Below are 13,764 nucleotides of genomic sequence, written 5' to 3' on the forward strand. Positions count from 1 at the left end.
TCTATTCTAGCCTGGAGGGTCCTAATTAACCTTACAGTATTTGCTATATATTTTTTTCATATGAGAAGTTTTTATTCAGAAGGCATCAAAAATTTATACACGTTTTAAGAAAGGAAAAAGCTATATTGAAATTATAATAGTTAATATATACTGAATATTTGTTATCTTGTACCTCTTGTAATTGCAAAAGTCAAATGGGACTTGAGTATTACAATTTTAATATATTTTTTTTCCTTTCTTCAAACGTGTATAACTTTTTTTGTGCCCTTAGCATAATATCTCCATTTTGTAAGAAAATGAAAGCACAGATTGGTTAAGCAACTTGTCCAAGGTTACACAGTAAGTAAGCAAGCACATCTGGGATTCAGATTTCAGATCTTTCCAACTCTGCTCTTTTGGGAATGCTGTTTTCTCCTCTTAAAGTTTTAGGACCAAAATGTTCATTGCAAATAGTGAAACAGTATCCTTAGAGGATCAGCACTCCCTGATTAGGGCCAGTTCTTAATTGTTCTGTGGGCAGGCCTGACGGGTTTAAGAACGTGAGTTGTCAGACTAGCACTGGCCTCTTATTGGCAGGGTTCATGGCAGTGTGGTCCCTCCAGAGACTCTGGACACAAGGAAGTCCTGGCACATGACTAAAATAAATTTCATAGTTGAAGGAAGTGTTCTGAGACTCAGCTCTGGTGGAACCTTTACATTTCATTTCTTTTCCCAGTTTTGGTATGCTTACTATACACTTGATTTCTCTAGTGTCTGAGATAAATAACCAAGACCTAGTTTATGGCTTCAAAGTGCTTATTATCTAATAAGGAAAATTAGTGACTCAGAAGTAACAATGAAAGACTATATTATATAAAAATGAAAAATAATATGGGAACTTTACCTTCAGGCCATGATAGTGAGGGGGGCAAGCTATCCTCCTGCTTTAAACAGCTGTAAAACCAGAAACTATATATATAAGAAATGTTTATTTCCAGACATCAGACAACAGACTGCACAAGATAGACTGTGATCACTGAGGAAAGGAAAGTAAACAAGGTGAGCCTTAAGAGTACCCAACTCAGGGTCTCCAGGCCACAGTGCAGGGAGGGGAACCCAACAAATCTTGGCTTTCTTACTGAATTGAGGAAACAAAGCTTGGGGATACTAAAATGGCTAGACTTTACTAGGAAAAATATTGAAGGTAATAAGATACATAGAGAATAGACTCCAGAAGTCTGCAGAGGGAGTATCAAGGTCTTTGTCTGCTCACTGATATATGCACACATTTGAAGAAATGTTTGAGTCCAGGGGGAGACCGCTAGTGGGAAGGAACAGCAGAACAGGCCGGAGTCCAGAGCTCCAAATAGCTTGTGTCCTCTTCAGCCAGTCACAGACCATCGGGTAGAGACCTTCCAGGTCCGGCTATTCTCCGTTTGCCCTAAAAGTGCTTAAAAACAAAACTCAGAAGGATGGAGTGATTCCAGGTAACTAACTGCATCAAAGAACGAAGACCAATAAGACTTAAAGGAATATATGAAAATCCAGCACCTGACAATGGGACATTCAAAGCTGTGGTCTCCAACCAAAATCACCAGGCATGCAAGTCAGTAGGAAAATACCCGCCACAAGTAGGAGAAAAAGCAATAGAAATAAAACCAAAATGGCATAGATGATAGAATTAAGAGACAAGAACATTAAAATACTTTTATAAATATTCTTTCTATGTTTAAGAAGGTAGCAGAAAACATGATCATAATGAGCAGAAAAATCAAAGCCCTAAAAAAGACACACTTGGAACATCTACAGATATTTGAAAAAATGCAGTGGATGAGATTAATGACAGATTAAACACTACAGAAGAAAACATCAGTGAATTTAAAGTCTTAAAAAAAGGAACTATCCAGAATGAAATAGAAAAGAAAAGATCGGGCCTATATACTGAGGGTGGTGGGTTTGAACCCTGCCCTGGCCAAATTGTAACAAAAAATAGCTGGGTGTTGTGGCGGGCGCCTGTAGTCCTAGCTACTCGGGAGACTGAGGCTAGAGAATCACTTAAGCTGGAGGCTGGAGGTTGCTGTGACGCCACAGCACTCTACCAAGGGTGACAAGGTAAGACTCTTATCTCTTAAAAAAAAAAAACTAACAAAATTTCAGTGAGTTATGGGACAAAATCAAGCACCCTAACATATATGTAATTGTCTCAGAAGGAAGAGATAAAGAAAAAGCCAAGAGGATGGTCAAATACTTTGCAAATTTGATGGAAACTACAAACATAGTAAGAAAGTGGTCAGTTCATCAACAGACTAGAATGGTTCTAGGTGGGTATGCCTCTAATAACACATTCAAGAGTACATTAAACAAAAAGATAAAGAATTGAAAGTAAAAATAGACATTGAAAATTATAATTGGATACTTCAGTACCCCTCCCTTAATGATTGATAGGAAAATAGACAGAAAATACAGAGACTTGAATAACCACAACATGACCTGGTTGAACTACACACAGGTCATTTGCCAGGGAAGACCATCTTCTGGGCCATAAAACAAGTTGCAATAAATTTAAAAGGATTGAAAACTTACAAAAATCAGTTATTTTGGAGGTGCCTGGGGCTCAAAGGAGTAGGGCACCGGCTCCATATGCCAGAGGTGGTGGGTTCAAACCCAGCCCTGGCCAAAAAAAAAAAAAAAAAACTGAAAAAAAAAATCAGTTATTTAACCAGAATGAAATTCAACTAGAAATCAACAGGAAAGATATCTGGAAATCCTCAAATATTTGGATATTATACATTATCTTCCTAAAAACACATGGATCAAAGAAAAAGATTACAGGAAATTAGAAAATATTTTTAATTGAACAATAGTGAGAGCGTACTGTATCAAAATTTATGGGGTACAGGTAAAATCAATTATTAGAATTGTGTATCTATTTTTAAAATATGAGATAAAAGAAAGTTTTTAAATTAATGACCTAAGTTTCCATCTTAAGAAAGTAGAAGACATAACCTGCAAATATCTTCTCCCATTCTGAGGGCTGTCTGCTTGCTTTACTTACTGTGTTCTTGGCTGTGCAGAAGCTTTTTAGTTTGATCAGGTCCCAGTAGTGTATTTTTGAAGCTGCTTCAATTGCCCGGGGGGGTCCTCCTCATAAAATACTCTCCCAGACCAATTTCTTCAAGGGTTTTCCCTACACTCTCTTCTAGCATTTTTATAGTTTCATGTCTTAAGTTTAAATCTTTAATCCAGTGAGAGTCTATCTTAGTGAATGGTGAAAGGTGTGGGTCCAGTTTCAGTCTTCTGTAGGTTGCCAGCCAGTTCACCCAGCACCATTTGTTATAGGGAATCTTTTCCCCAGTGAATGTTTTTTAATTGGCTTGTCAAAGATCAAATAACAGTAAGTAGCTGGATTCATCTCTTGGTTTTCTATTCTGTTCCATACATCTACCTCTCTGTTTTTGTGCCAGTACCATGCTGTTTTGATCACTATCAATTTATAGTATAGTGTGAGGTCTGGTAGCATGATTCCTCCTGCTTTGTTTTTATTTCTGAGTAATGTCTTGGCTATTCGAGGTTTTTTCTGATTCCATATAAAACGAAGTATTGTTTTTTCAAGATCTTTAAAGTATGACAGTGGAGCTTTAATAGGGACTGCATTAAAATTGTATATTGCTTTGGGTAGTATGGACATTTTAACAATGTTGATTCTTCCCAGCCATGAGCATGGTATGTTTTTCCATTTGTTAATGTTTTCAGCTATTTCTTTTCTTCGAGTTTCATAATTCTCTTTATAGAGATCCTTCACATCCTTTGTTAGATAAACTCCAAATATTTCATCTTCTTCACTACTGTGAACGGAATAGAGTCCTTAACTGTTTTTTCACCTTGACTATTGTTGGTATATATAAAGGCTACCAATTTATGAGTGTTGATTTTGTAGCCTGAGACACTGCCAGAATCCACAGAGAACTCAAACGTATAAGCAAGAAAAGAACAAGTGAACCCATTGCAGGCTAGGCAAGGGACTTGAAGAGAAACTTCTCTGAAGAAGACAGGCGCAGAGCCTACAGACATACGAAAAAATGCTCATCATCTTTAATCATCAGAGAAATGTAAATCAAAACTACCTTGAGATACCATCTAACTCCAGTAAGATTAGCCCATATCACAAAATCCCAAGACCAGAGATATTGGCGTAGATGTGGAGAAAAGGGAACACTTCTACACTGCTGGTGGGAATGCAAATTAATACATTCCTTTTGGAAAGATGTTTGGAGAACACTTAGAGATCTAAAAATAGATCTGCCATTCAATCCTATAATTCCTCTACTAGGTATATACCCAGAAGACCAAAAATCACATTATAACAAAGATATTTGTACCAGAATGTTTATTGCAGCCCAAGTCACAATTGCTAAGTCATTGAAAAAGCCCAAGTGCCCATCGATCCACGAATGGATTAATAAATTGTGGTATATGTACACCATGGAATATTATGCGCCTTAAAGAAAGATGGAGACTTTACCTCTTTTATGTTTACATGGATGGAGCTGGAACATATTCTTCTTAGTAAAGTATCTCAAGAATGGAAGAAAAAGTATTCAATGTACTCAGCCCTACTATAAAACTAATTTATGGCTTTCATATGAAAGCTATAACCCAGTTATAACCTAAGAATACGGGGAAGGGGGAGACGGAGGGGAGGGAGGGGGGAAGATGGGCAGAGGGAGGATGATTGGTGGGATTACACCTGTGGTGCATCTTACAAGGCTACATGTGAAACTTAGTAAATGTAGAATATAATTAAAATGTCTTAACACAATAACTAAGAAAATGCCAGGAAGGCTATGTTAACCAGTGTGATGAAAATGTGTCAAACTGTTTATAAAAAACAGTGTATGGTGCCCCATGATCGCATTAATGTACACAGCTACGATTTAATATTTATAAAAAAAAGGAAAAAAAAAAGAAAGTAGAAGGCAGTGGCTGTGCCTGTGGCTCAAAGGAGTAGGGCACCGGCCCCATATGCCAGAGGTGGCGGGTTCAAACCCAGCCCTGGCCAGAAACTGCAAAAAAAACAACAACAACAAAAAAGAAAGTAGAGGGCTAATTAAAGAAAAATGCAGCAAATTAAACACAAAGCAACCACAAGGAAGGAAATATTAAATATAAGAGAAAAACTCAATAGAATGGAAGCAGAAAAACTGTATAGAAGAATCAGTGGCATTAAAAGCTGGCTGTTTAAGACCAATAAAATCATTAACACTGTAATCAAACCTAATAAGGAAGAAAGAAAGAAGACATAAATTGTCACTATCAGAAGTAAAAGAGGGGCAGCGTTGTAGAACCTAAGGTGTTAAATGAGAGAATGTTATGAACCTTTTTGTGCCAATAAATCCAACTTAGGCAAAGTGGAAATTCCTTGAAAGATACAAACTACCAAAGCATATCCCCAAACAAGTAGATAACATGAATGGCCCTATTTAATGTCTATTTAAGATACAGAACATGTTAGTTAACAGCATTCCAATAATTAGAATTTCATGCCCAGATGCCTTTACTGATAAATTCTATGAAATGCACAACAAAGAAATAATACCAATTCTACATACTTTTCCACAAAATAAGGAGAGAATGCTCTCCCAACTTGGTTTGTGAGGCCAGCAATTACCCTGATACCTAAACCAAACCAAAGGCGTTACAAGAAAAGAAAACAAACTATAGACCAATATCCTTCATTAATATAAATGCAAAAGTCCTTAAAAATGTATTGGCAGATTGAATCCACTGCATAAACAGTGTAGCACATCATGACTAAGCCAGGTTTGTCTCACAAATGCAAGTTTAGTTTGATGTTCAAAAGCCAATCAGTGTTATTCACTACATTAAAATCTAAAAAATGTCAATGATCATTTCAATGTAAGTATAATAGAAAAAGCACTTGTCAGAATTCAGCCTGATACAGAATTCAGACTGCAGTTAGCATTATATTTATGGGCAAAAGACTGAATACTTATTTCCTAAGATCAGAAAAAAGGCAAGGATGTCCCTTCTTACCACTTCTGTAGAACATTGTACTGAAAATGCTAATGACTGCAGTGCAGCAATAAAAATAAAGGGAACCAAATTGGAACAGAAGTTAAACTTTCCTCATTCACCAGATGACATGATCATCTCCTCAGGAAGTATAAAACTATTTTTAGTCACCAGACTGTGAAAATCCTAAGGAATGTATTAAAAAAACTACTAGAATTAATAAATGAGCTTAGCAGATCATGTGATGCACAATTTTCTTCTACATAAATTAGCAACAGAGAGTTGAAATAAAGCAATACTATTTGTAATAGGACACAAAAAGAAAAAAATCATAACCTAGACTTCATCAAAATTAAAAATTTTTGCTTTTTAAAAGACCCTTTAATGGGCCAGGCGCAGTGGCTTATTTCTGTAATCCTAGCATTCTGGGAGCCCAAGGCAGGTGGATCGCCTGAGCTCAGGAGTTCAAGGTTAGCTTGAGCAAGAGACCTCAGGTGTTATGGTGGGCGCCTGTCATTCCAGTTACCAGGGAGGCTAAGGCAAGAGAATTGCATTGAGCCCAAGATTTTGAAGTTGCTGAGAGCTATGACACCATGGCACTGTACTGAGGATGACAAAGTGGGAGTCTGTCTCCGAAAAAAAAAAAAAACAGAACTAAAAAAGAGCCTTAAAGATATGAAAAGCAAGATATAGACTTGGATAAAATATTTATAAAACACATATCTGATAAAAGACTTATATCCATAATCTGTTAAAGGTTTCATAGTCAATAATAAGAAAAGAATGTGCAAAAGATTTGAATAGACATGTCTCTAAAAATGCATAAAAATGGCAAATAAGCATAAGATAAAATGTTCAACATCGTTAGACATTAGGGAAGTGGAAATTAAAATCATGATGGGATACCACTACACACCAATTAGAGTGTCAGAAATTACAAAGACTGGCCATGTGAAATTGGACTTGATAATCTATTTATTATTACTATTATAATTCATTTATATAGTCATCTTCACTTTCTTTCTTTAATGTTTTATAGTTTTTTTATATAGTTTTTATATGTCTCGAAACTTACAATATTATAAAATTTATCCCTAAATCTTTCGTGTTTTCTTTTGTTATAAATGGCATTGCTTTATTTCTACTTCGATTGTTTGTTTCAATTTGTGTAGAAATAAAATTATACATCACATGATTTACATCCTTATACATCCTATCACATACACTTTTAAGCTTATCTGTTAATTCTAATTGACTTTTTTTTGGCCAGGGCTGGGTTTGAACCCGCCACCTCTGGCATATGGGGCCAGCGCCCTACTCCTTTGAGCCACAGCGCTGCCCTCTAATTGATTTTTTACATATTCCAGTATTTTCTATGGAGATAGTGGTGTAGCCTGGTAAATAAAGACTGTTTTACTTCTCCAATTAGCAGTGACAAAGAGCAACTGTAATTCTTAACACACTGCTGGCAGAAATACTAACTGGTGCAGACACTCTGGAAAACATTTAGCAGCTGATTTTAAAGTAAAGCATACTTACTCCATAACCCAACTGTACCCAAGAAAAGTGGAAACAGATCCACAGAAAGTCTGATGCAAATGGTTAGAGTAGCTTGATTAATAATAGCCCCAAACTGGAAAGAACCCAAATGCCCATCAGGTGAAGAACAGATAAACAAATAGTGGTTTATCAGTATAATGGAATATTACTCTACAGAAAAAAAGGAATGAACTATTTCTACATTCGACACAGATATATACAATATGGATAAATTTCAAAAGGAGTATTTAAGTGCAAAACCCAAGACAAAAAAGTCTACAAAGTATATTTATTTCATATGAAATTCTAGAAAAGGAGAAACTGTAGTTACAAAACTTTGTTCATATACTGTATCTTTCTTTTAAAAAAAGGAGGGGGGAGCAAAATGAATTGTGACTCTTTGGCCCAACCTGTGCATCCTAGTAGAAGACCTGCAGCTATCTTAAAGATTTTTAACATACGATAATCAAAAATTGGCTTATAATCACACCGTCAGTGAAGTGGATGACTAAGTTGAATATTTTGCTGTTTTGAGTCATTGAAATGAGACTGTAAGATACATTTTGTTCTGGTGATTCCAAATGGGCTCTGAGAAAACTTTCAGAAAAATAGCTTTGAAAATGATGTTCTTAGTAGTTCCATCCTTGGAACAAAATTTTTAGCTTCCTTGAGTTCAGTACCTTTAATGGATGCATGTATTTTAAAGATTCCTTTTGTAAAAAAAATTATAATTTCATTTTACTTTTCTCTTTTAAATTACTCTTTCTTCTAAACAATCACTTTGAACTCTCATTGATGATTTTGGATAAAGAAACAAGATTAGGAATCCAGGGAACCAGCTCAAAGGCTGCAAAGCCCTTCTGAGCATTAAATAGGGTGACCAACAGGTCACCAGCAGCTCCAGAGGCAGAAGTCCCAAACAAGGATAAGAAATAATTTTCTAATGATCAAAGCTGTTCGAAACTGATATGGACTATCTGAAGGAAAAAGTGAGTTCCCCTGGTTCAAGTGACAGCTGCAGACTCCTTTAGCAGGAATGTTTCAAGCATCAGGAAGTGTTGGCCTCTGCAAGCACTCGGTGGGTGTGGGGTGCAGCCGGGCTCCGCATGTGTGCCCTGGCTGGAGGTGTCTTGAGTCTTACATGGGAGACTTCATGCAGCTTTAGATCTTGTGGATGCTTAGATGACGAATTTCCTGTGACATGCCATTTGAATTCAAATTTAAGCATGGCAGTCCTTTAACCTGTTGTTAAAGCTGGTATCCAGTGCTTTCATACAGTTCTGAACAATACTGTTCTGTGTGGGTTGAAATTAGCTCCAGAGACACTTGCAGTCCAACAGAAGTGTGTATTTCTGTCTGTTTCAATGCCACCCCATACCTTCTCCTGATCGACTCAGTTTTGTGGAAAATGATAAATGAATAATTTGCCCTCATTATTGGTTTAAATGAAGAAATCACTAGATGTCAAAAATCCAAAATCATATCTTCAGGTAAAGACTGAAAGGCATGATTCTTTTTCCTGAAGCACCTATGGCTTAAAAAAATATATTCAGTACTTAAAAGAGCTAACATCTTCTTCCAAGCAGCCCAGTCGAGAGGGGAAAGCAGCCCCAGAAAATCAAGTTTGCCAGTGCCTGGGCTACTCCATGTACAACACCGTCTGGAATAAAGTTGAAGATTTATTTCATAGTCACATAGGGAAGGTGAAACTTATTTTCTAGAACAGGCCTGTTACGTGCCTCCTGAGAAGCAGAGAGAGCATGCACAGATTCTTTTCACTAAATCAATTCTTATTGGGATCCTTCTGCTTATTAGCTCAACAACTATTTAGTGAAGGCCCAGTGTGCACAGTACTGTGGGAGGTGCCACGGGGAACACAGGCACAAGGACGGCACCATCCTTACCTGAGGTAACACAACATAGATCTGGGGTGAGCAAGACGGAAGAGTAAGCTCCTCCCTCAGGGAGTGTCTGAGCACAGTTGAGTAGATTGGAAAATAGAGGCGGTGGAGGTCAGAGGAAGGAGAGGGTTTTTCACCGCAGCTATGAAAGGGCAGGGTAGTTTACGTGAGCCATGCTGTCCTGAGGACAGAGCAAGAATGTTCTCTTTGGAAGAAATGTCAAGGAGAATGACAATGAGGGGCAATTACACTTGGTGCTTAGGACCTTGCCGTTGACCTTCACGAGTAGGCATTGCAGGAAAGGATGTTATTGGAAGCAGACTGCAGGGAGCTGTAGGCAGGAGCATCTGAGGACATGGAGAGGTGAGCCCTCATTGGACATGTTTAGTAAGTAGCAAAGGGGGAAAGGTATTACACAACATAGTCAACGGGAACCTTTTTTTTTTTCTGCTATGAGTAAATTATTATTTTGAAGGAGAGAGGCTAAACATGTCTGAAAAAAAAATTAAATTGTAGAATCCTGGAAAACATAATGTTACAGGAAAGAACCACAGGATAATTGCTAGCATTTTTGATATGGACATAAGCTGGTATGAAATATATTTTTGCATTTTATGAAAAAGCATTACATTAAGAAACTCAAATATCACTATTTTTTTTATTGTTGGGGATTCCTTGAGGGTACACAGAAGCAGGTTACATTGATTCCTTTTGTTAGATAAGGACCCTCTTATATTTGTGTCCCGCCCCCAAAAAGTGAGCCTTCTCCCTTGACCCCCTCCCCCTCCCCCCTTTCTTTCTCAGCTCTCCAGGTCCCCCACCTCCGACTGTGTACTAGGACCTTAATTGTCCTCACATCAGAATTGAGTATATAGGATTCTTACTTCTCCATTATCACGATGCTTTATTAAGAAAAATGTGTTCCATATCCATCCAGTTTAATACAAAGGATGTAAAATCTCTGTCTTTTTTAGAGGCTGAATAGTATTCCGTGGAATACAAATACCACAGCATGTTAATCCATTCCTGGGTTGGTGGGCATTTAGGCTGTTTCCACATTTTGGCGATTGTAAATTGAGCTGCAATAAATAGTCTAGTACATGTGTCCTTGTGATAAAAGAATTTTTTTTCTTCTGGGTAGATGCCCAGCAGTGGGATTGCAGGATCAAATGGGAGGTCTAGCCTGAGTTCTTTGAGGGTTCTCTATACTTCCTTCCAAAAAGCTTGTACTAGTTTGCAGTCCCACCAGCAGTGTAAAAGTGTTCCCTTCTCTCCACATCCACGCCAGCATCTGCAGTTTTGAGACTTTGTGATGTGGGCCATTCTCACCGGGGTTAGATGGTGTCTCAGGGTGGTTTTGATTTGCATTTCTCTAATTATTAGGGATGATGAGCATTTTCTTATATGTTTATAAGCCATTCGTCTGTCTTCTTTTTTTTTTTTTTTGAGACAGAGCCACGAGCCATCACCCTGGGTAGAGTACTGTGGCATCATAGTTCACAGCAACCTCCAACTCCTGGGCTCAAGCGACTGTCCTGCCTCCACCTCCCAAATAGCTGGGACTACAGGCACCCGCCACAACGCCTGGCTGTTTTTTGATTGCTGCCATCATTGTTGTTTGGCCTGCCCAGGCTGGATTTGAACCCACCAGCTCAGGTGTATGTGGCTGACGCCTTAGCTGCTTGAGCCATAGGCGCCAAGCCTCGTCTGTCTTCTTTAGAGAAGGTTCCCTTGCTCAGTAATCTAAGGGATTGTTGGCTCAAATATCATTATTGTTGAGTACTTCAAGTGAGAAGTTGAGGAGGAAAGATTAGAAGTAGTTCCATATTTAAACCCTTATTCTTTAAAGAACGTTAAAGTCTTCTAGCTTCTGGCAGTGATTTCGTGGGATTGTTTTTTTCCTCTTGATGGCACATGGAGGAAGCAAACTGAAGGCCTGAGCTTGTGCTCACCCGCGTTGTACATCATTTTACATTGTTGCTTATTTGAATAAGATTGGGAAGAAAAGAGAGTCATGCACGCCCCTGGTAGCTAAACTTAGTTTCCGTGAGCTTCCCGTATGGAAGTTCTCAGGGTGCGGTCATTAAAGGAGTCAGTAAAGTTTCATCAAACTCAGTGATACCCATGTGCAAGTGTTCATGGGTAGGGCGAAAACGCTGAGCAAATAATGATGTGTGTTCACTGAACCTGCATGTATATTCCCTTACGTGACCTTTCTGCTGTTTGAGACCAACCTACCTGCCTCTCCTGCCTTCCTAATGAAATGTGTTGTGTGAAGGAATCGTCCTTGTCCTCCCCAGACACAGGTGTGTTTGCAGTGGTGAACAGTCACTCCTTGTCCTTGCTGGGGAAGCTGGCGATCAGTGCCGCATTTAACATCGTCTACATCTACACCGCGGAGCTATACCCCACGGTCATCAGGTACGCGCCTGACACAGAGGCACTTTGCACACGCTTCATGTTTTGTTGTCCTTGCTTCCACCAGGAGGGGTGTGGCTCTCATTTCCTCTGCCTCTGGAGTCCGGGGAGGGCCAGCAGCCGTACAGCAGACTTAACTCAGAACCTGTCTTTGCAGACTGCTGTTTTCCCACATGCTCTAGGCTGGTGTTCCCTCAGCCGGCCCTTGCCCAGTCTTTCTGAGGATCATTCCAGACAGATCCTTCCCTGATCCAGGCCATAAGTCTCATGGTTCTTCTGCCTGTTTATTAAATCCCTTTTCCCAGTAAGAGATCAGATTATCTGCGACTGGCTAGTTACTTCCTAATGTGTTCTACAACCAACTTTCTCTGGTTACTGCCTATAACACCAGGATGATGACTCTGTCCAACCCGGGACTCTTTAGAGAGAAGACATGGGTGTTATGAATAGGTTCAGCTGGGATACCAGAGTGATGTACGGTCACCCTACCTAGAACCATCTCCATTTTCTCTCCCTGCCTCCCACCCCTTCAGCCAGCCTTCCTTAAGAAGGTGATTGTTCTTGGTTTCCTGACAATATATGCTTAATCAATTCCTTTTTATATATCTGACCCTTTAATAGTTAAGTTTCAATACATGGGCAGACTTTTTAGATCATAAACCCTGGCCCTCTATGGCTGTATTCACGGAGAGCAGGCCTAAGACACAAAGATCTACAAAAAGATTTGATAAAAAATATCCAAAAGCTCATTTCTGCATCATCCTCTGTAGTTGCACTGCCACAATATGTTACTGACTAGCCTCGTAGGTGGCTATTTACATTTAAATTGTAATTAATTAAAATCAAACAAATAAAAAATTCCATTCTTCATTCCTGCTGGCCACATTTCAGGTTAGTTAGTGCCTTAGGAACCGCCTCTGTGTAGGGGCTTCCTGTTGAACCCTGTAAGTTCAACACATACAGCATCACAGATAGTTCTGGTCTGCGGCTCTGCTCTGCCAGAGCCTGTGCTTTTACTTTGGGATATACTATTTGTTGGGGGCCTAGCACAGCCACGCAAAAACCCTTTCCCTCCTTTCCTCCTAAGACAAAGACACAAAGGATCTGGCCAGCTCCACCTCCTGAGAAGTTCTGCCAAAGGGCTGTAACTTTTCAGGCAAGCTGTGGAATGTGCCCACCCCAGTCTCTAACTGCCCCTGGGCACAGATGTCATCTTTGCACTGCCCAGGAGGGTTGCCATCCCCTTTTCAATAAACCTGGCCTGAACATCTCCCCTGCAGCCTCTTTTCTGGGCGCCATCGTTTATACCTTTCACTATTTTAGACCCACTACACTCCCCCGGGATCTTCAAATTGCCCCTTTACAACATACTTACTGATTTTTACTTTTTTACTTCTACTTTTCAGGAATGTTGGGCTTGGAACTTGTTCCATGTTCTCCCGAGTTGGTGGAATTATCGCTCCCTTCATCCCCTCACTGGTTGGTTTGTACTTCCTAGTTATGTTTTCTTCATTCTCTACTGTAGAAATGTGTGTGTTTCTGAGTAGAAATAGGTAATGAACAGATGTCATTTAAGATCAGACGACACAATTCTGAACTTTGTGCTTTTTAGATGGCATTCCAACAGGGCAGATGGACTCTCACTGAGGATACGTTTATCCTTGATGGGTTTGATTTCTTGTTCAGTCTAGATTTATTGGGGAGCGTCTGCTAATGCCAACACGCCCCATTCCTATCTCCACTGATAAGTTAGTCAATTAGTAAATATTTATTAATCCTGTGCTGTATGCTGAGTACTTTATGTATACATATGTCATCGCATGTAATCCTTACAATAAACATAAGGGGTAGGCATTGTCGTTACCCTGTATTAACGATAAGAAAATGCTACAGA

General features: G+C 39.1%; 1 protein-coding gene across 9 annotated transcripts in view; it reads left to right on the forward strand.

Annotated features, from left to right (window-relative positions):
* SLC22A15 (solute carrier family 22 member 15) overlaps window positions 1-13,764 on the forward strand; it is an 87,470-nt gene that overhangs the window by 67,136 nt on the left and 6,570 nt on the right. For 7 of the 9 annotated variants that reach the window (XR_008380151.1, XR_008380152.1, XR_008380153.1 and 4 more), the window contains exons 9-10: window positions 11,753-11,873; window positions 13,277-13,349. Coding sequence is in view for 2 of the 9 variants with exons in the window: in XM_053591368.1 (XP_053447343.1) it covers window positions 11,753-11,873; window positions 13,277-13,349 (194 nt within the window). In the remaining 7 variants the exon portion in view is untranslated. Of the gene's footprint in view, window positions 1-11,752; window positions 11,874-13,276; window positions 13,354-13,764 lie in introns of all 9 variants that reach the window. The other 2 variants (XR_008380157.1, XM_053591369.1) reach the window with 1 other exon arrangement.

This window comes from Nycticebus coucang, chromosome 5 (assembly GCF_027406575.1).
Source record: "Nycticebus coucang isolate mNycCou1 chromosome 5, mNycCou1.pri, whole genome shotgun sequence".
In the NCBI taxonomy this organism is placed as follows: Eukaryota; Metazoa; Chordata; class Mammalia; order Primates; family Lorisidae; genus Nycticebus; species Nycticebus coucang.